The sequence below is a fragment of the Lissotriton helveticus genome, chromosome 7 (genome assembly GCF_964261635.1).
Source record: "Lissotriton helveticus chromosome 7, aLisHel1.1, whole genome shotgun sequence".
Taxonomy (NCBI): Eukaryota; Metazoa; Chordata; class Amphibia; order Caudata; family Salamandridae; genus Lissotriton; species Lissotriton helveticus.
Genome location: NC_136068.1, coordinates 85,413,166 through 85,436,013, shown reverse-complemented (window position 1 = coordinate 85,436,013; position 22,848 = coordinate 85,413,166). Strand labels below are relative to the sequence as shown.

At 45.3% G+C, this 22,848-nt stretch overlaps 1 protein-coding gene across 1 annotated transcript in view; it reads left to right on the top strand.

Moving 5' to 3' along the window:
• LOC144766633 (uncharacterized) overlaps window positions 1–22,848 on the top strand; it is a 93,482-nt gene that overhangs the window by 30,784 nt on the left and 39,850 nt on the right. The window contains exon 7 of the mRNA XM_078650419.1: window positions 13,347–13,457. Coding sequence (XP_078506545.1) covers window positions 13,347–13,457 — 111 coding nt within the window. The remainder of the gene's footprint in view (window positions 1–13,346; window positions 13,458–22,848) is intronic.

The window sequence follows — 22,848 nt, the reverse complement described above, 5'->3', positions numbered from 1 at the left end:
TCAAACCAAGGTCAATGTGGGGGTCTCCTATTGGCCTCAGTTTGACCCATTCCTATCACGGACACAAAGCCCAAGCACACAAGTGGCGCAGAGTTTTTATTGGCACATGTGAGATAACTTGTGAACTTTTGTGATTTTAGGCAAACTTTGAGGTTTGCAGGGTATTGTGGGTCTGGAAACCTCATGGGATTTGTGCATCAGAAATGTGTGGGTTTGGTGGTTTTCCCTCAGTGGTGGCCGAGCCAGGCCCCATTTAATGCAACTACCCCTACTCAGGGCCGGAATGGGAACCGAAACCGGCCCTGGCAAAGTGCTCGGCCGGCCCCCCCTCCCCCCGGGGGGGTTGGGGGGTGCGACCGCGCTCTTTGCTAGGGCCGGTTTTCGGCCGATTTTGTTACAGTGCTGCAAAAAACGACCCTGTAACAAAACCGGCCGCCTGGAGTCCAAAACCGGCCCCCACCCTCGCGGCCGACCGGGGGATTGCCCGGTGCCTGCAAAGGCCAGTCCGGGCCTGCCCCTACTGCCAAACCAGATTAGTTTTTTGACCGGAAATGTTGATGTTTCCACATTTTGTTTTGAGGCTTTTCCTGTTGTTGACACTAGTAGTGTTTTTTAATGGAACAAGTGAGGGAATACTGGGCAGTAGGAATTTGTGGATCTCTGTGTAACCTGGAAGCTTACATCACAGAAATGCAGGGTAAATGACAGATTTTAGGTAGAGTTTGAGGTATGCAAAACATTGTGAGTAGGAAAACGTCATGGGATCCATGCAAGGCATAACACCCTGGACTCCCCTTGATGTCTAGTTTTCCAAAATGTCTGGAATCAGTCATTTTATTCAGGTGTTGGCCAAGCCCAAAGAGTACAGCCATTAACCATGGCAAGTGGCAAGACATTGGGATTTAGCCCTAGTTGCCTGGTCAGTGTGTGGGATGGGATGTTATAGAACCTGGATGGTAGAAATGCTGTTGTGGCTTTAGGGATGAGGGTGGTACTTGGTGTCAGGAAGGACCAGAGCCTTCTTATTATTTTATTTAAAAAAGAGTCCTTTCATCCACTGGGCTTGCTGCCCCCGGTGACAAATTGGGGGCAACGTCCATCTCTGCCCTCCAAGGAGGCCACAGGACTGGTTTGTCCTCTTTGGGGTGGCGGTGTGGCCAATGCCAGAGTGCAGTGCCCACACCCTTTTCTTTTGCCCCAAATGCAGATGCCTGGTGGGCTGATTTGAGGCAACCCACCCAGTTGGGGCGGAAAGACACTTTAACCCATTTTAGGGTGGGGTGTGGCTCAATGCCAGGGTAATTCCTCACCTCCTCTTGTTTTTTTGAGACCATTTTGAAATCACTAGTGTTTACTGTACTTTCTGCCCCCAAGAAAGGGTAGATTGAGGGTGAATATCCCTATTCATTACCCAGGGAGGGTGGAGGCAGAAAGTCTTTTGGGCCCTGGGGTGCGGAGAGCAGATTCTCATGCCTAAGGGAATGCAGTCACTCCTGTCTAGTGGAGTTTTAGTCCCCCGGGGAAGCACATTTGGGGTAATTGCATCATCCACCTCCTAGGGGGTGGAAAGACTGCTGAGTCCTTTTTTGGGGTGCAGGGTATTGCCATACCTATGGTGGGCAGTCCCCACCCCAATGTTTTTCCCCCTAGTGTCTAGAGGACATGTACCATCCAGAGGGGCAGAAAGACTGTTGTGCCCTTTCTGGGGTGTGGTATGGCCATGCACTTGGTGGGCAGCCTCCACGCCTATGTTTATTTTTAGGAAATATACCTGGTGTCTAATGGGCTTTCTCCCTCCATGGAGCAGATATGGGGTAGTCAACCCATCTGGAACCCCTTGGGGGGCAGAAAGACTGTTCATGTATATTGGGATTAGGGGCATGGCCATGCTCTGGTGGGCATCCCCGCGACTATATTTTAAATTCAAATAAAATACCTAGTGTCTATGGGGCTTTCTGCCCCCCCTGGAAAGGCAGAGTGGGGTAATAATCCCTTCTTCCCCTTGGATGGGGCAGAAAGACAGTTGCATTTATATTTGGAAGGGGCATGACTATATACTTTATATATATTAAATAAATCCACAGGAGGCAGATCGGTAGCAATTGCCCCATCTGCCGCTCATGGGGGGAAAAAGACTGTTGTATGTATATTGGGGTGGTGCATTGGCCATGCCCTTGTGGCCAACCCCACCCCTTTATTTTTATATGTAAAAAAAAATTCTGGTGTCTAGTGGCCAAGTAATTGTCCCATCTTCCCCCAGGGGGATGCATAATTGAACATGCTGGGGGGAGCACAAGCCTTTGCTAAGGGGCCACTTCCCCTAACCCTGGTGTCTAGTGGGTGGTACCCTGTTTGGGGTTTGCTCTCCTGTTGCAATCCCCAAGCACGGATTCACTGGGCAGATGCACAGGGGATGGAGTGGGGCCGTCAGCCATTGGCCGACGGCCGCACTTAAGGAGTTAAAGAAAGGAAGTAACTAAGGTGTTTATTTCTCCCATCGACAATGGCTAAACCAATTTTTGTCTGTTAACCGCATAAGAAAGACAAATCGCCTATACAACCTGGGTCGTATAGGCCCATTTCACTTTTAAATTGTGATGGGAAAATATACGGGAAGATCCTTGCCACACGAGTTTCCCGAGTGATTACCCCCCTACTCTCTGTGCGTCAGCACAGCTTTATCCCAGGAAGAGGCACGGTCAACCACATTAGCAGGATGGTTGCTTTGTGGACTATGCTACTGTCCAGCAAGCTCCATGTGGAATAATTTTATTAGATGCAGAAAAAGCGTTCGACCTTGTCTCTTGGGAATTTTTATGGGCAACTATTCAGTGGCAAGGATTCGGCCCCGGCTTTATCAGGGCAGTAAGTTTAAGTCTCCTTTGGCCCGAATATGCATGATGGGGCTCGAATCTGATCTGGTGCCAGTTTTTTGAGGTACCAGACAAGTGTGTCCGTGCTCCCTTTTGCTATTTACATCAATCCATTTTTCAACTTATTGGAAAATAGCTTAAAAATCCCATCTGTGAGGACCGGGCAAGAGTATGTCAAACATTAGCATATGCTGATGGCATTGCTGTAGTTTCGCCGGATCCAGCCAAGGCCGTGGTAGAGATTGAGCGGCTAGCAACTTTATTTGGACAAAACTCTGGTTATAAATTAAATATTTCTAAAACACAAATACTTTATAAAGCAAGCACGTTTTACTGACTGCAGGGTCACAGAAGAGGCAACCTACTTGGGGATCTGCATAAAATGCGATGTTTGGATAAAATGGTACTTTCCAAATAGGACCTCATGGTTCCTATTATTAAAAGGGAGTTTGATCGTATAGAAGGTCTACATCTTTCAATGGTGGCCAGGCTTAATGTTTTAAAAATGAATATTCTCGCTAAAGTTCTATATTACTTTAGGTATGTACCCCTGGAACTTACTAAAAAGCAAATTAAAAAACTACAGTCTATATGTAGCAGTTTTATGTGGGCTCAAGGTAAACCCCGCCGAGCAATGAAATACTTAAATCTACCACAATCGCGAGGGCGCTGGTCAGTACCCAATTTCCTGTTTTATTACTGGGCATGCTTACTTCAGCATATGGGAATATTATTGGGGGGGAAGGGGAAGTTGTAGCAGCTGAATGTTATGTTGTGTTATGTTAAAAGGTTCTTCAAGCGCGCGTTCATCAACGGTTTCTTGGCGCTAGGGTGGGAAGTAATGCAGCATCAGAGAGAAAGCCTAGTCATTATATGCCTGAGAGAACAGCCATGTCTTCAGCCATTTCCTAAAAAGTGCATAGTAGGTGACCGACCTCATCTCTGCAGGGGCCAAGACAGCAAAACGAGAGCCACCATGTTTTTTGTGTTTAAAAGTGGGAGTGACTAATAGGTTCAGGTGGGAGGATCGTAGGTTACAAGTAGGGACATAGCGAAGAATCTTGGATGAGATAAAAGCTGGGCTGTTGCCGTGAAGAGCCTTAAATATCAAATTAAACAAGCCACGCTTAGCCACAGAGAGCCAATGAAGGCTTTTCATCAATCGTCTAACCCGGTGCCATTTTGGTTGGTGGAAGATTAATCTGGCGGCCTGATTCTGGACTAGCTGGAGGCGTCGCAGTTGATAAGCCAGGATGCCTACATAAAGTGAATTGGCATAGTCCAGTCGGGAACTAACCAATTCCCCCATATTTTTCAAATGTTTTGAGGCAGAGAAGTGTTTCATTTTAAATCTAGAGCCTAGCTAGTACAAAAAAACCTGTTTCAAGGTGGTGCTCGCTGCTTACAAGGTATGGCTCCAGGTGTGGAGGTATATGCTGATAGGGAGGATTCATTTTTACACACCTACCACATCTTCAACATTATTGCCATCCATCTTTTCGGATACCTTAATGGCCAGATGGAGATGGAAGGGTGCTGAAATTTTGGGAGACTTGCAGCCTGATTCATCAAGAAAGGAAACAGCGACTCTCAACTAGCGAATCACAGCGAATCGCAAATGGAAAGGCGCAGATCGGAATTCATCATAGATAGCGAGTAATCTAAGCGATTCGCACACGGGCGCTAAAATCGATAGCGAGAAAATGAAATCGCCGAAAAAGTCGCAAAAACCCAGATATTCCGTCTCTATTTAGCGCCACGCAAATCCACATTTGCGACATCTCGCCAGTAGCGAGAACTCACCAACGGGAAGTCGCTTTACGAGCGCCGTGATGACGTCGCAACCAGGAAGCAGCCAGTTGCCACACCCATTCTGAACTGCGAGGCTGACCGCGAGTCTGCAGCGAAACTGAGAGCTCCTACCGGGACACCTCCAAAGTAGCGCTAGTCACCCTTTAGCGACAGTAGCAATGTCCGAGGAGTCTGCACCCGGGCCCAGTGACAGCGGGCGCAAGAGAAAGCTCAAGTTTACCGAGCCGGAGTTGGAGCACCTCATCGAGGGAGTGGTTGAAAACCACGCTAAACTCTTCGGAAAGGACTCCCGGAGGGTGCCAGAGATGGAGAGACGTCGCATCTGGCTAGGAATTTCTGCCAAAGTGAACGCTGTGGGCGTGACACACAGGTCACTGGACGAATTAAAGAAGAGGTGGTACGACCTCCGAGGTCGTGCCAAGGAAAGGGTGGCAGAGAGGCTGGGCGAGACATCTGGTACTGGGGGCGGGGACCCTACTGTCCCTCCCAATACCCCCATGGAGGACCGCGTGGAGGACACCCTCGAGACAGAGGCATGCATAGGTGTCACCAACCTGGACTCATCCCGACCCAGCCAAGACAGCCAAGGTAAGTGGCATGCGACTGCGACCCTGTCCCCTACCAATGGCCATGGCCCTATAGCCTCCCATATGCATTCCAAGTCATACAAACAATGCACATGAGATCATGGCCACAAGCAATGTCGGACATGTACACTGCCCATAATGTAAAAAAACAATGTAAAATAACCCCAAAGCAGCCAGACGTAACCCAAAATGAGCTATCGCTAAGCTGTACGTGTGACAGATACATGGCATTAATGTAAGTCCAATTCCCCTCACAGGTGGCGGCGACTACAGCAGCGACAGCGACATGCTGCAGATCGCTGAGTCAGAAGAGGATGCGGAGGAGGTGCCAACACCAACACCTCATGCACCATCAGGCGTAGCCCCACACACCGCAGCCAGGCCAACACCAACAGGTCCAGCACCATCATTGGCAGCACCAATCCCTGCAGCCAGGGCAAGACATACAGCGCCAGCAACATCCGGCGCTGCACCTAACCCTGCAGCCAGGGCCAGACCTACAGCGCCAGCAACATCCGGCGCTGCACCTAACCCTGCAGCCAGGGCCAGACCAACAGCTTCAGCACCATCAGGTGCTGCACCTAACCCTGCAGGCAGGGCCAGACCAACAGCTTCAGCACCATCAGGTGCTGCACCTTTGCCAAGCACAACTCCACCACCCGTGGCACCAACTACTTCTGGTGCATCAACTGCGGTGACTGTGCACACACCCACTGTGGACAGCCAGCAGAGCAGCCATGTCAGGGCTTCCCACCATGACACATCACACAGCAGCAGGAGGGGGATGGCTGTGCGCAAGCCAGGCATGAGCACTGAGCGCCGGATGCTACGCATTCACCAACAGCAGGCACGACGGCAAGCGGCCATCCAGCTGCAACTACATAAAATTGGCCGCAATGTGGCCAATGTGGGTGATAGTGTTGAGCGCATGGCGGCGGCCATGGAGGCCAACACTGCTGCAGTTATATCGCAGCGCACCTCCGCCCGCCGACGCCACCGGCAGCTCCTAACGCGCCTGACAGCCTACACCCGCTCAAATTACATAATGGGGAATGCCACCTCCCAGCTATCACGACGGTGCCTGGCGCAGCAGCAGCAGCTGATACAATGTGTCGAGGATGTTGGACGGGTGCTGGAGCAGGTCACCACTGCCGTACTGGCACTCCATCCTACTGGTGAAGGCAATGTGGGGAGGGACGACACCAGTGAGTGCGCCTCCAGTGCCAGCAGCTTGTCTGCCTCAATGGTTGGCGTGTTACGCCGCAGCACCAGGCCCACTGCAGGGACACGTGCCGCCCCAGAGGAAGAGCCAGAGCGTCGTTTGGGGGCTGCGCGGCGGAGGCGCAATTGAGTTCCTTGCAAGTTGCCCAGATAATGCTGATGATACAAGCATGTCCAGTGGCTAGTTAGGAGCAGTATGGCGCAATACTGCTGCAATATTATGAATGTATACTTAACGTTATTATTGTGGATTTAACAATAATATTTATTCATGCTACATACATGGGCCTCCTGTCATTTTTTACATTGCCATGCAGGAGTGAATGTTGGGTGAGTGGATTGTGGCCTTCAGAAACTGTTCATAGTGATGTGGTTGCGCCGTCTGTGTCCTTCAGCAGGGTTCTCCCCGCGTGCATGCCGCACATGTGCTGGTGGACGGTCGTCCCCTTCAGACTCACTGCCAGAGATCTCGACTGGTATCCGGCGCTTGGTTGCAATGTTGTGTAACATTGCGCAGACAGCCACAATGCGGCAGCACACATCAGGACTGTAGTACATGGCCCCACCTGTCTTGTGCAGTATGCGGAACCGGCTCTTGAGTAGGCCGAATGTCCGTTCTATACAATTCCTTGTCCGTATGTGAGAAACATTGTACCGCCGTTGCTGTGGTGTAGCCGGGTTGAGGTATGGGGTGAGGAGGTATTCCCGGAGGGCGTAGCCGCTGTCACCTGCATGTGAGGAGCAGAGGGTGAGTGCCTGAGCTGCGCAGCTACATCATTGCAATGTGTAATTGTTGACAATGTGTACTTACCAAGTAGGTGTCCTTCCCCAAATTCTCCCCTGGCCAGTCGTGTGTGGAGGCCGCTGTGCCGGAATATAAAAGAGTCATGGGTACTCCCTGGGTACTGGGCCACGATGTCAGTTATGATAGTCTTGGCATTGCAGACCATCTGTATGTTGAGGGAGTGGTATGACTTCCGATTCCGGTACATGTACTCCGTCGCAGCTGGGGGGCAGATGGCAATGTGGGTGCAGTCTATGCATCCTATCACAGATGGGAAATGGGCCACATTGTAGAAGTGTAACTTTGTCAAGTCCAGTTCCTGTTGGCTGGTGGGGAATCTGATGTGTCGGTGTAGCTGTGTGAGCATTGCGTCAACAAAACTCCGGAGGCAGCGTGACATGGTGGGCTGGGATATCCCCCCTGCTGCGGCTACTATCCCCTGGAAGCTACCAGAGGCCAAGAGGTGCAGGCTACACAATACCTGTACATGTGTAGGCACAGCATTGGTCCGCCTTGTTGGGTGCTGCATCAGGGGGTCAAGGTCGTGTATGAGTTGAATTATCATGGCCCCATTCAACCGGTACTTCGCATAGATCTGCTCCCTGGTTTGTCCCAGCAGGGTGATCCGCTGGCGGAATATCCTCTCCTGTATTCTGCGTCTCCTCCGTGCTGCTCGCTGTAGCCTTCGCCGCCTGACCACCATGTACATTCCTGGCATTGTGAGACACCAACTGCTGCTGCTGTGTCTCCTTATGTGTGTTTGGTCAGCCCTGTCCCTGTTCCTGATTGGCCAACAGTTTTTCAAAATTTTCGCAAATCACTTTTATGGTTACCACCTGCTTTGGGTTGTCCTTAATTTGCGCGGCGCTAATGGAGATTTTGAGGTTTTTCGCTATTAGAGAATTTTCATGAATTCCGATTGCGCTAGTATTGCGAAATCGCTAACTTTATTCTCTAATTCCGTGCTTTGGCGCAAATTATTAGCGAATTCGCAATCTGTGTTTAGCGCTTTGGTTATTTTCGTCATGAATGCCGATTTGGGTAATTGCGGGCGCAATGCCATTTTCGCAGCTATTGCGCCCGCAATTTAGCTTCATGAATCAGGCTGTTAGTGGATAAAAACAGTATACGGTATTCTTCCTCGTTGGTCTCTGAATTTTATTTGCCAAAAGCGGACTTTTTTAAATGCCTGCAAGTCCGGGACTATCTATCAAAAAAGGCAAATGTAGGATTTTTATCCCCCCAAAAAACCTACTCAAGACAATTAGGGGCGGGGGAAGATTGGTACCCTATATCAACTTCTCAATGAAGCGCAATCTGACGATTTGAAGGCGCAACATTTTAAAATGGAATGCCAGACTATTGCAGGCAGGGGACATACTACATGATTCGATTTCTTCGCCTGAAAACACTTTTGGTATCCTCCAGCTTTCAAACACAACATTATAAGACTATATTTAATTTATATTATACCCCAGCCAAAATAGCTTGCTGAGGCGGGTTAAATGAGGGCATATGTACACGGTGCGGGGGGATCAGCCTGATAGCCTGCATATATTTTGTTTAGCAGGATAGAGGCTTTTTTAACTGAGGTCACAGGAGTACAGATTCGGATAACTCTCACTGTTATGTTATTGGGCATTCTGGAATACTCAATGGTTAGTGGTGTGATGCATAAACATAGGAATTTGGTATTCATAGCCGTAGCTGTGGCTCGATTATGCATAACGACATTATGGCGACAGAAAGAACCACTGCCATTTGAAATGTGGAGAAGAAGGTTATACTTTATCTGTAATTTAGAGCACAGTCTGTATGCTCTCAAGGGGTTACATGAACGGAGATTGGCTATGGAGATATAGGGTCCTTTAATTGATCACCTGACGAATACAAGGGCTTGAGTTATACTGCTGGGCATATTGTTGCATGATTTTCCTGCCTACTACTTTTTATGTTGTTTTGTCTTTTACTTTAGGAATGAATTGATATGTATGTTGAACCTAATGTGGGCTCTATATAATTATGATTGTTTTGTGCATGTCTTGTCTCTTCTCCCCTCCTGGATTCAGAAATGATGTATGGCTGTTTAGTTATTTTGCCTGGTACATGCATACTATGTATTATTGGCTTATCAAAAATAAAAAATAAAAATAAAAAAATGAAAAAATCTAAAGAGTGTATTTCATGAACATGCAGAACTGTTTCCCCCATAGTACATCATATTATATTAGTGCGTTGTGAAGTTCGTTTTTTTAAAGTGATAGTTTACAAACATATATGTTGGAAAATGACCCTCTGCAGGGTCACCCCCAAACTTATTGACATTTTCTTACTTTAGCCATTTGGTGCCTGCTGCCTGCCTTTAATACAAGTCCGGGAGGGTGACAGCTGGGCTTTGTCTATTCTCCCTAGACAGCCACACAGAATGAGATCTTAGATGTGGTTTGATGGGCCATCCTGGCAGGCTGGGAGGGAGGAGCTGGACCCAGCCTCACTTACACCTGAATAGTCTGTGTGTTGTCCCCACACACAGGGCTGCACCTCTCCTGTAGTGGGACTGGAGCCATGGCATGCTTCCCCCAACCCTTGCAGTAATGCAAACAGTAAACTAAGAGGCAAGTCAGTTGGTATACTCTTTGAGTGACCTGGGTTGCTACTATACATGGACAACCTTATAGTTTATTAATTAAAACACAAGAGCCGGTTTTATACAGCGCACATCCTGAAGTCACGTAATTCAAGGTTCTCTGATATGAGATAAAGAAAGAGGTGGAAAGTGAAATAAAACAATTGCCTAGGATCAAACAATTTGGTCAAGTGGGGAAGCCAAGATCAATCACAGGTTGTCTGGCTTCGCAATGTGCTATTCATTATTTAGTTGTACATGCTTTGTCATCCACGGTCACACCACACACCAAGCGTTTTGGCCTCCTGGAAAATATTTCGAGTACCATGGTCTATAACTTCTCTTCAACTTAAAAATAAATATAATTAAAAAGTTTTAGTTTAATACCTGTATATTTTAAAAAATACATTTATTGTACTAAAATAGCATAATTTTATATTTTACATATGATTTTTTGTGCATTTTTTTTGTGAGTATTTAATATTTTATTACATTAAAAAAATATTTAATATATGGTTAAATGTTTATTTTTTTGTTTTTGATAAGAGTTAAAGGTAGTATTTAGGGTTCGCGGATGGGTAGTGCACACAGGTATTCAGGTGTTTATAGGTTTGAGGGACATGTAGCGTCTAGGGGTAGTAAGAGTTTTTTTAGGTTTCAGTTATGGGCAGTTTATAGTGGAAGTATAGCATTTAGAGAGTTCAGGGATAGGTAGTGTATGGAGTAGTAAGTGCAGAGCGTAGTGGCATACAGTGGTATAGCATATAGTGGTGTGGCATAGAGTGGAGTGCTGGAGAAAGTAGTGGCATACAGTGGAATAGCATATAGTGGAGTAGTATACACTGGAGTGGTGTAGGGTGGAGTGGCATACACTGGAATAGCTTAGAGTCTAGTGGCGTGCAGTGTCATATAATGCAATAGCATAAAGTGGAGTGGGGTAGAGTGACGTTTTGTAAACTGGAGTGGTGTATAGTGTAGTAGGGAACAGTGTAGTGGCATATAGTGAAATAGCGTACAGTGGATTGGCATTGAGTGGAGTGGCAAACAGTGGAATAGTGTAAAGTGGAATGCAATAGCGTGGAGTGAAGTGGTGTTATCTGGAATGGCATAGAGTATAGAAGTGTAGAGTGGAGTGCCATACTGGGAAGTAGCATAGAGTGAAGTGGCATACAGTGGAGTAGTGTACAGAGGACTGGTGTACAGTGTAGTGGTGTAGAGTTGAGGGGTATAGAGTGGAATAGCGGAGAGGTGTACAATGTAGTGTATTAGAGTGGAATAGCTTAGAGAGGACTAGCAGAAGCATTCAGTGGAATACCACATAGTGGAGTGGCGTAGAGTAGAGTGGGGTTGCGTACAGTTGAATAGCATAAAGTGTAGTGATGTATAGTGTTGTTGCTTACAGTGGAATAGAGTATAGTGGATTGGCGTAGATTGGAGTGGGTACAGTGGAGTGGTGTAGCGTGTAGTTGAGTACAATGGAATAGTGAGCAATAGAGTGGAGTGGCATAGAGTGGAGTAGGGTGGAGTGGCATTGAGTGGAATAGCGTACAGTGGAGTGGTTTAGAGGGAAGTGGCATACAGTAGAGTGTGGTAGAGTGTAGTGGCATATAGTGGAATAGAGTAGAGTGGAGTGGGGTAGAGTGAAGTGGTGTGAGGTACAGTGTAGTGGTGTAGAGACGAATTGCATACAGTTGAGTGAAGAAGAGTGGAGTGTTTTAGAATGAAGTGTCATAGAGCTGAGTAGTGTAGAGTGGAGTGTTGTAGAATGGGTTTGCATACAGTGAAATAGAGTAGAGTATAGTTGCGTACAGTGTAGGGTCATACAATGGAGTGGCATACACTGGAGTGTTGTTGTAGAACCAAGTGGCGTAGAGTAGAGTGGTGTAGAGCGGAATAGCGCAGACTGTAGTGCTGTACTTGGAGTGCCGTAGAGTGGAGTGCCAAAGAGTGGAGTGACATACAGTAAAGTAGCATACAGAGGAGTGGTGTAAAGTGGAATAATGTTGCGTGTAGTGGCATACTGTGGATTGACATAGAGTGGAGTGCCTTATAGTGGAATAGCATAGAGTGGAGTGGCGTAGAGTGGATTGTTGTAGTATGGAGTCTCATAGAGTGAAATTGCGTGGAGTGCAGTGTCATAGAGTGGAGTTGCGTACAGTGGAATAGTGTAGAGTGTAGTAGCATACAGTGGAGGTTTCTACAGTGGTGTGGCCTACACTGGAGTATAGTAGAACAGAGTGGCATAGAGTAGAGTGGCGTGGAGTGAAATAGCATTGACTCACTGTAACGCTGTAGAGTGGTGAATGGTATAGTGCAGTGACACACAGTGGAGTGGTGTAGAGTGGAATAACGCTGAGTGTAGGGGTGTACAGTGGACTGTTGTAGATTGGAGTGCAATATAATGCAATAGCATAGAATGGCGAGGCATAGAGTGGATTGTTATACAGTGGAATAGCGTAGATTGCAGTAGTGTACAGTAGAGTGATGTACTTTGGAGTACAGTGGAATGTGTAGAATAGAGTGGCGTATACTGAAGTGATGTAGAGTGGAGTGGTATTCAGTGAAATAGGGTACAGTAGAGTGTTCATTGGAGTGGTGTAGAGTCAAGTGACATAGAGTGGAATAGCGTAGCGTGTTGTGTCATAGAGTGGAGTTGTGTAGAGTGAAGTAGCTGATAGTGGAGGGGCGTTTAGGGTAGTGACATAGGGCGAGATGCATCATACGGATTTGGCCATTCTGTGTCCATGGGAAACTGTGTTCATGCATATGGCCCAAAGAGTGGAGTGGCATAGAGTGGTAATTGCCACATACCTAGCGTGAGAAGTGTGTGAACGGATGTAGATGGAGGTGCCCAAACCCTGCAACTCCCCCTGTCTGTTAGCTACAACAGTTGAAACTGTCTACCTAAACTATTAGAAATGCAGCTGCTCTTCCAACATAAATTTATGTGCTAGGCACATCTGTTATATTGCAATGCTGTTGCAATTTCTTCTACTTGACAAGGGTGCATGGTCTTTGAGATACATCTAAGAGAGGACCGCAGGACTCTGCCGGGCTGTAGTTATATCCAGAGGTCACCCTGAGGCCATTGTCTTCATCAGGGCTACATCCTGCCTCACAATCAATGGAATGGACCTGGGGACCTTTAACCCTACTTATTCCAGTAAAACCCTCTTCTTCACCCTTGCACACATCCTACTCTACTGCATTTCTATGAAACCATGAATATGGAGCTTTCATATGCCATCCTACACAATTAGTGTTCTGACCACATCTACACAACCTCTGCTCTCACGCCTTCCTTCACATCCAGCTCCAGTAGAGCACCCTCAGCCGGCAGCACGGCTAGTCCATTCACCACTAATAGTACCTGTATGCCATAAGGAAGTGCTAGCAATGAGTCTTTCTTAATTGACCTGATATTTGTTTTCTTGTTCCACCAGTGACCAGTCCACTGCTCCTGGGGCTACTTATTGCTTTCATATCACTTATGCTACTATGCACCCTCCTGCTGATCCAGAGAAGGAAGCACAGACTCCTCTGCCTGAAGAAGGGTAAGCGATCATTCAACCAGAATTTGACTGTGGAGGGTATTTCCTAAGCAGAACTAATACCCTGGGCTCTGTAGCACAGCAGTACAGAAGTGATTCCTTGGTGGAGGTGCTTTTGTGGTGATTCAGGGACTTGTGAGGTGGTCTGAGGGGTGTGTTGTCTTTTACTCACTAGCCACACTCCTTATAATTGTTCAGGCACTTCTGATGTTGTCTCATGGGTGTGTTCCCTAGGTACCCATGGACTTGTTTACTGTGGTGAGGATGGCACTGATGCAGTTAGTTCCAGGGATGTGCTCCTTAAGGGCCAAGCCAAGCAAGGCTCTAGCTCGTTTTGGGCCAAATGTTGGACTCTGGCTCAGACCTTATACCATGAGTAATGGTGAGCCAAAACAGAACCAGAGAAGACACCCCAAACAATGCCCCTTTCCCTGCATATTGCAGATTTGGAACACATACACAGTTAAAAGCAAGACTGCTGAGCAGATATGTAAAATCTAAAAGGATACTTTTCTGCCTGAATTGAACGTTAAATATTTAAATTAATGTCAGCTCATAGCCAGCTGTGCTGTGCATGTGTCCTATAAAGGGTGTACCCTTTTTTGGTTGGTTTAATTAATTTGCCATATGTTGCTTAGGATAAGTACATTCAGATTTACCAATAGTGTGGATTGCTTTAGGTTGGACTAATTCAGCCGTTTCAGCTGCAATTCATATGTCGCATGGTATAGTATGATTTATAGATGTATATGTATATATATATATATATATATATATATATATATATATATATATATATATATATATATATATATATATCCAGATGCGATGGTAACCCATGTAGAGTCGCACACGAGCTGGGATGGAAGGTGGGAGTTGAAGTGATCGAATTTCTTTACCTTTTATTTGTAGGCGTGTACCTTACGCCCAGCCGCCGAGTAACGCTCCACCTCAGAACTAAAGGGGGCCACGAGGACGGATTCACCACCCTCAATGTGGGATTGGGATGCTGGATGAGGACCCTTTTTTCAGCCGGGGCTCATTCAGAGCTTTTTAATAAACAGTTAACAAAGTGCGCCTACAAATAAAAGGTAAAGAAATTCGAACACTCCAACTCCCACAATGCTCACGCACTAACTCATCGTAGCTGCCCCATTGTGGGCATGTCATTGTGCATATCTAATGGAGGAGAAGGTTCGCCAAAGCACGTACCGTACGCGAAAGGCTCTGAAGAAGAGAAGACTCGAAATGCATCAGGCTGCAGTAAGGCTGTTTCTAATCAACTGGCATGCTGAACTGAGTCCATACCGTGAACGAAGGCTGGTAACCTTCCATCCCAGCTCATGTGCGACTCTACATGGGTTAAAATCGCATCTGGATATATATATATATATATATATATATATATATCCTGGTTCGCTTGCTGTGCCGGAATAAAGCAGTAAAAAAGGACTACGGGCTGGTCTGGATTCTTGTCTTACCGGAATTCTGTTGGTTCATATATATATATATACTAGCAGCCCATCCCGACGTTGTCCGGGTATGAATTGCTGCCGGCCAGTAGTATATTGTTTTGTAGGATTTCGTTTTGATAGCATTTCTTATCTGTGACAGGCCTGTGACACGCTCCGATTCACAGTGCACTGCTGATGCACTTAAGAGTGTGCGTTCAGTAGTGTGTGACCTCGAGTTTCCCTACTTTATTTTTCCTTGCAATATTATATTACGCGAACTTGACAACGTGGCATGAGCACAATTTACATTACAGAAGAACACATTCATTTGTGGTAGGCACGGGGAGACAAAGCGATTTGTCTGAAATCATAGGATGTTGAGCTGATGCCGAGATTGAACGTAGCTCCCCAGCTCTAAAGTTCGGAAATCTAGAACTTGTGGCAGGAGGTGTGTCTAAAAGGGTATGTCGGTGCTGGCCATCAATGAGAGAGACCTGTGCATTTTTCAAATGGGTGGTGAAAAAATATGAGTATGTTGCTGGAGATGTGGGCCGCTGTGCCACCAATGTACTTACCGGGGGGGGGGGGGGGGGGCGGTAAACACCCATTATTTCGCAACTTTCTTTCCGCATACCATCACTCCGCATACTTTCATTACGAAAATACCATGACTCCGCAATGCCATTATAACGCATGTCATTACATTTTATATGCTTTTACCACGCATACATTTAAAACGAAATTCATTGTAAATGCAGGAATGCTAAAAGCATGATTTTTTAAAATGTTTGGATAAGGTAAGTATGGGTATAGGGGTATATGTTTTGGGGTATTGAGGTATATGTTTGGGGTGTTTGGGTATTTTAAGGGTTCAGATATAGTTTGGGGTTATGGGGTACAGGGGTAGTGTTAGGGTTTAGGGATAGGTATGGGTTTTGGGGTATAGGGGTATTTTTAGGGTTCAGGGGTAGGTTTGGGGTTTGGGGTACAGGAGTATTTTATGGGTTCAGTGCTAGGTTTGGGTTTTGGGGTACAGGGGTATTTTTAGGGTTCAGGGCTAGGTTTGGGTTTTGGGGTACAGGGGTATTTTAGGGTTCAGGGGTAGGTTTGGGGTACAGGGTTATTTTTAGGGTTCAGGGCTAGGTTTTGGGGTACAGGGGTATTTTTAGGGTTCAGGGGTAGGTTTGGGTTTTGGGGTAAAGGGGTATTTTAAGGGTTCAGGGCTAGGTTTGGGTTTGGGGGTAGAGGGGTATTTTAGGGTTCAGGAGTAGGTTTGGGTTTTGGGGTACAGTGGTATTTTTAGGGTTCAGGGCTAGGTTTGGGTTTTGGGGTACAGGAGTATTTTTAGGGTTCAGGGGTAGGTTTGGGTTTTGAGGTACAGGGGTATTTATAGGGTTCAGGGCTAGGTTTGGGTTTTGGGGTACAGGGGTATTTTAGGGTTCAGGGGTAGGTTTGGGTTTTGGGGTACAGGGTTATTTTTAGGGTTCAGGGCTAGGTTTTGGGGTACAGGAGTATTTTTAGGGTTCAGGGGTAGGTTTGGGTTTTGGGGTACAGGGGTATTTTAAGGGTTCAGGGCTAGGTTTGGGTTTTAGGGTACAGGGGTATTTTAGGGTTCAGGAGTAGGTTTGGGGTTTGGGGTACAGTGGTATTTTTAGGGTTCAGGGCTAGGTTTGGGTTTTGGGGTACAGGAGTATTTTTAGGGTTCAGGGGTAGGTTTGGGTTTTGAGGTAAAGGGGTATTTACAGGGTTCAGGGCTAGGTTTGGTTTTTGGGGTACAGGGGTATTTTAGGGTTCAGGGTAGGTTTGGGTTTTGGGGTACAGGGTTATTTTTAGGGTTCAGGGCTAGGTTTGGGTTTTGGGGTACAGGGGTATTTTTAGGGTTCAGGGGTAGGTTTGGGCTTTGGGGTACAGGGTATATTTATAGGGTTAAGATGGGTTAATGTTTAAGGGTGTTGGGGTATTTTAAGGAGTAAGGGTGGGTTATGATTATGGGGTGCAGGGGTAGTTTAAAGGGAGCAGGGTGGGATTAGCACACAATATAAGACATGGCATGAAGGGCGGAACGTACCACACGCCCCCAGCGTTTGTCACGCCCCCCGCACACGCCCACAGCACAACGCAGACACGCCCACAAGGGACTACTTTGCTGGCACGGTTCTTTTACCTTTTAAATGTATATGGTGGGCGTCTGCATAGCCTATGTCCTTCTGCTGCAACTGCCCTTTCCAACGCTGTATTGGGTGTTGTGATTGGTGCTGTGGTTCCTGAGATTACCCGCCTCAAAGGTTTGGGCTCTCTCTTTATTATATTAGTATGGATATATATATATATATATATATATGTATATATATATGTATATATACACATATATATGAATAGAACATCAATAAATAACAATTATATGTGGGTGTGTCTGCGTTGTGCTGTGGGTGTGTGCTGGGGGCGTGACAAACGCTGGGGGCGTGTAGTACGTTCCGCCCTTCATGCCATGTCTCATATCGTGTGCTGTGGGCGTGGGCGTGTGCGGGGCGCGGGATTACGGGAAAAAAAACGAGCGTTGTGCCCAATATTTCATTGTTTTTTCTTTCCAAATTCTGTCCACCCTGCTCCCTTTAAATACCCAGGCACCCCATAATCATAACCCACCCTTACTCCTTAAAATACCCCAACACCCTTAAACACTAACCCACCTTAACCCTATAAATATACCCTGTACCCCAAAACCCAAACCTATCCCTAAAACCTAAAAATACCCCTGTACCCTAAAACCCAAACCTAGTCCTGAACCCTATAAATATCCCTGTACCTCAAAACCCAAACCTACCCCTGAACCCTAAAAATACCACTGTACCCCAAACCCAGCCCTGAACCCTAAAATACCCCTATACCCCAAAACCCAAACCTACCCCTGAACCCTAAAATACCACTGTACCCCAAAACCCAAACCTAGCCCTGAAATCTTAAAATACCCATGTACCCCAAAACCCAAACCTACCCCTGAACCCTAAAAATACCCCTGTACCCCAAAACCCAAACCTAGCCCTGAACCATAAAATAACCCTGTACCCCAAAACCCAAACCTACCCCTGAACCCTAAAATACCCCTGTACCCCAAAACCCAAACCTAGCCCTGAACCCTAAAAATACCCCTGTACCCCCAAACCCAAACCTAGCCCTGAACCCTTAAAATACCCCTGTACCCCAAAACCCATACCTACCCCTGAACCCTAAAAATACCCCTATACCCCAAAACCCAAACCTAGCCCTGAACCCTAAAAATACCCCTGTACCCCAAAACCCATACCTATCCCTAATCCCTAAAACTACCCCTGTACCCCATACCCCAAAACTATATCTGAACACTTAAAATACCCAAACACCCCAAAACATATACCTCAGTACCCCAAAACATATACCCTTATACCCATACTTACCTTATCCAAACATTTTTAAAAAAGCATGCTTTTACCATTCATGCATTTACAACGAATTTCGTTGTAAATGTATGCGTGGTAAAAGCATATAAAATGTAATGCCATGCGTTATAGTGGCATTGCGGAGTCATGGTACTTTCGTAATGAAAGTATGCGGAGTGATGGTATGCGGAAAGAAAGTTGCGGAATAATGGGTGTTTACCTTCCCCCGGTAAGTACATTGGTGGCACGGTGGCCCACATCTCCAGCAACATACTCATATTTTTTCACCACCGATTTGAAAAATGCACAGGTCTCTCACATTGATGGCCAGCACCGACATACACTTTTAGACACACCTCCCGCCACAAGTTCTAGATTTGCGAACTTTAGAGCTGGGGAGCTACGTTCGAATCTCGGTATCAGCTCAACATCCTGTGATTCCAGGCAAATCGCTTTGTCCCCCCGTGCCTACCACAAATGAATGTGTTCTTCTGTAATGTAAATTGTGCTCATGCCATGTTGTCGAGTTCGCACTATATAATATTGCAAGGAAAAATAAAGTAGGGAAACTCGAGTTCACACACTACTGAACGCGCACTCTTAAGTGCATCAGCAGTGCACTGTGAATCGGAGCGTTTCAAAGGCCTGTCACAGATAAGAAATGCTATCAAAACGAAATCCTACAAAACAATATACTACTGGCCGGCAGCAATTCATACCCGGACAACGTCGGGACGGGCTGCTAGTATATATATATATGCTTATATATATATATATATATATATATATATATATGCATATAGATATATACATATAAAACTCCTGACCGCCAGTTGCGAGGCGGATCTGTGCAGGTGTGGATCCTTCGTTCAGTAAGGGGCCACTACACAAAAGGTTCGTGCAAGCAGTGTCTTTTTTTTATTTAGGCATTTCTCAGACAAATGTCTCCCATGACGCGTTTCACTCCGTAAAGGAGCTTGATCACATATATATATCCAAAATACTTTTTGCCCACACACTTTTCATAGGAAAAATTTGAAAATTAGGCAAAAACACAGAGAGAATGGCTGAACAGATTTTCATATAAGTGGCTGAATATCAAATTTGACAGAAAGCTAGATCTTTACACAGAAAGTGCTTTTTGTGATTTGATGTATATCTATTCAGTACTTTTTGGAAAAATTAAGGTTAAAAATGTATGGATGTATCAACAGTTGATCCACAAAACTCCTGCAAATTAAAAAACTTGGAGCGATCTGATTGGTCGTGAATGCTTTTTTCCCCCATGGGGAGTGATCGATCTGATTGGTTGGCCGCAACATGAAACAAAATTGTGCAGCCACCCCTACAAGACATGGGGACTCAGTCTCCATTACCTGAAAATGTAGGAAAAGAAAGAGTTGCAGGCAGGGTAGGGCTAGCTGTGTGCCCTGAAACCCTGTCCCTTACGGTGTTTTTTTTTTTGCAATCCTATGGGACTCCCATGGGAGCTAGATCAGCACTACTGTGTCCTCCCATGGGACTCTCGCAGGAGCCCTGAGAGAGTCCAGCAGGACCAAAAAAAGTAAAAAGGGAAGTAATGGTCTGGGACTGGATGGCAGAAGACCATGCGTGGTGGGGATTGGCTGCTTGTTTACTTAAAAAACAAAGGTTAAAGTTGAGAGATATTCATGAGGAAGGTAGTTAGAAAAAAACAGGAAAATTGGCCATTTATGCATAGCTGACATAAGTATAACATGCACCGCTTAGATGTGCTACTTATGACCTAACATATTGGGTCACTGATGACATGTTGAATCTATGACAGTGGAAGATAAACGTTTGTCAGTTGTGTATAACTGGTGAATTTCCCTGGATTTTTAGTTTTTAAACGGTAATGTTTTTCAGCGTATTTCTACGTTTTGTTTAACATTAGCTAAGATATTTATATCTTTCCCAACGTATAATTCCAATTCAATTAATTTATATTCACAAAAAAAGACTAAAGGGACATTATAGTTAGGTGATAATTTAAGTGCCAATGTAACATTATAAACTGATGACATCTCAATTTATCATCATAGATGAGATCACTGAAACCATCATACAAGCTGGTTTTGTACACATTGCTTAATAAATAGAATGGCATTTGAGGCCTGAAATTAAGTACAACATAGTTCAGAATAATATGGAGCATCATTAATGCCATCACAGATACAACTCCCTTAGGTGTCGCAGGCATGTATTATGTGTAACAATCAACCTATACCATACACTTCACAAGTAGCATAGTTCACATTAACAATCAACCACAGATATATGGAAAACCCTCATTGCGCACGGTGTTTAATCGCTATGCAACTCTTCAGAGAAACCATATTTCCTAAAGATACTCAACGTTTGTTACAGAATTAATGCCCTACCATGGACAGCTTTTATGTATATCAAACCCCTCAGTCACCGAACCTACATTGAGAAATGAAGTTGATGTGAGTAGGAAAGTGGGTACTGTAAATAGTGTTTACTCTATGGAGAGAGTTTACTCTGTATCACGCTGTTTGCAGACAGTGAAACTCTCATGTGAAATACATAACTGAGTGTTAATAAAGTATCTACTAAGAACAGTGTATACTCTATGCAACACTTGTCAAAAAATACACCCTTAGCTTAAAATAACCAAGGTCTGAAAGTACTAAAGATTATACTACCTGCAGCCTTCATACTGTGGTGAAAATTTTACAGATAGCCCATCTTTTGAAGCACAAGAAGCGATGTTCATAGGTTAGTACTTGGTGCACTATGTTTTGTAGAAATTGTCATGCTGCGAAGAATCTGTCTAATAACTCAAGGCTTTCTATCTAATAACTCGTCTGATTACAATACTTAGTATGTACTATGTAGAAGCTTTGCCATGTTGGAAACTATTTCTGCAGAACAAAAAATATTGTGTGGAACATGCTGTCACCTGCACACAGTTACTTTTCAATGCAAACAATTTCATGTGTTCAATACCTCTACACACCTATGGTGCATTAGGAGCACATGCGTTTTGTGAACACTTACACCTATTAGCTGGAGACAGGCTTTACAAAATAAGGTAGAAAAGTAATATGGTAGTAACACACCACTGTGTAAACTATAAAAATACTAACACACTCATTGCATGATGTCACCACTGATGCCATCAGTTCTTTAATTAAAGATGAGATTTGAGATGTAATCAGTGATATCATGAACAATGTCATAGAACATATCATGGGGGAAGTAATACGTGAGGTCATAAGCAGAGAATGGAGGGGGCGCAAGTTATAGTGAGCTCTGCTACTATAATCGGTGAATTTCTGTGTATTGTGCAAAACATGAATGTTGTCCCTGATATATTCACCTAACTATAACTTTACTTTAACCTCTTCAGCGCGGCGCGAATTTTCGCGCTGTGCTGAAGGTTCTATTGAGTGGGCGGGGCCATGACGGAGTGGTTCTGTCATTAGCACAGCTCAACCGGCGCTCATGACGGAACCACTCCGTCATGAGCACCGAAGGGGTTAACATTTTGCTTTTCCAGTGAATTTCTAAGGTTATATAGTTAGGATTGTGTTTCCATAGTAAATGCATTTTTTGTGTTATAATAACTTTGGCCCTGTTTGATGAATCTCCACAAAACTTTCTGAATAAGTGCTACTTTTCGACTCGTTTACGCATGGAAAGGTTTGGGGTGATTCGGCAAGCTGGAGCTGAGAAAAACAGGGGTCCCAAAGCGTGTGTTCCCTATTCAGTTTTCCATAGGAACTTTAGACACCGCTACTGCCAAGCCACTGAATTTATTTACACCATATGTGGCAGGAAGGAAGCTGGATCTTGGTCCAGGAAGAGTCCTTTTCGTGTTTTGTTGTAAAACCGTTCAGTAGTTTTAGAGAAATAAAGTTACAAAAAATTGTATATTTCATGCCACAGAGGATCCCGAAGACGACAGTTCTCAAGCTGGGATCTGATAGGCTGCCACCACCTCAACCAAATGGCAGTGATGGAGTCCTAAAAAAAACATTGTAAAAGATACTATGTAGTAATCACGCTGGATGTGGTTGAAGTTGGTTGATTTATTAAGGCTATAAGGTAGAGCAGGCAGGCACCAACTCTCACAGCAACTGCTCCCACTCCAACTTAGCAAGTACAGTTGCTAGGAGCTGGCAATATTCTTAATAGAATTTAACTACAGAATACACAGTACAAAGAAAACATAAGCAGATAACATAAGCAGATGCAACACACTACATAACCAAGGTGCACTTTTTCTTAAAATCAGCTTCAGTTGGTATTTCCCTGGTAGAACATTACGGGCCGCAACAGCCAAATGTGTGGTAGTCCCCAGGTTTAAAATATCTTCCTCTGGTAGAAGACATTTTTAATTGGAGCAGCAAAGGCTTGGAACTCTCTTCTCCCACAAATGAGAGCCATGCCCAATTTATTGATATTTAGGAAGGCTTTGAAAATCTGGTTGTTCAAGGTAGAATAGTTTCATTCCCCCTCTCGGTTCTTCTTGATAGA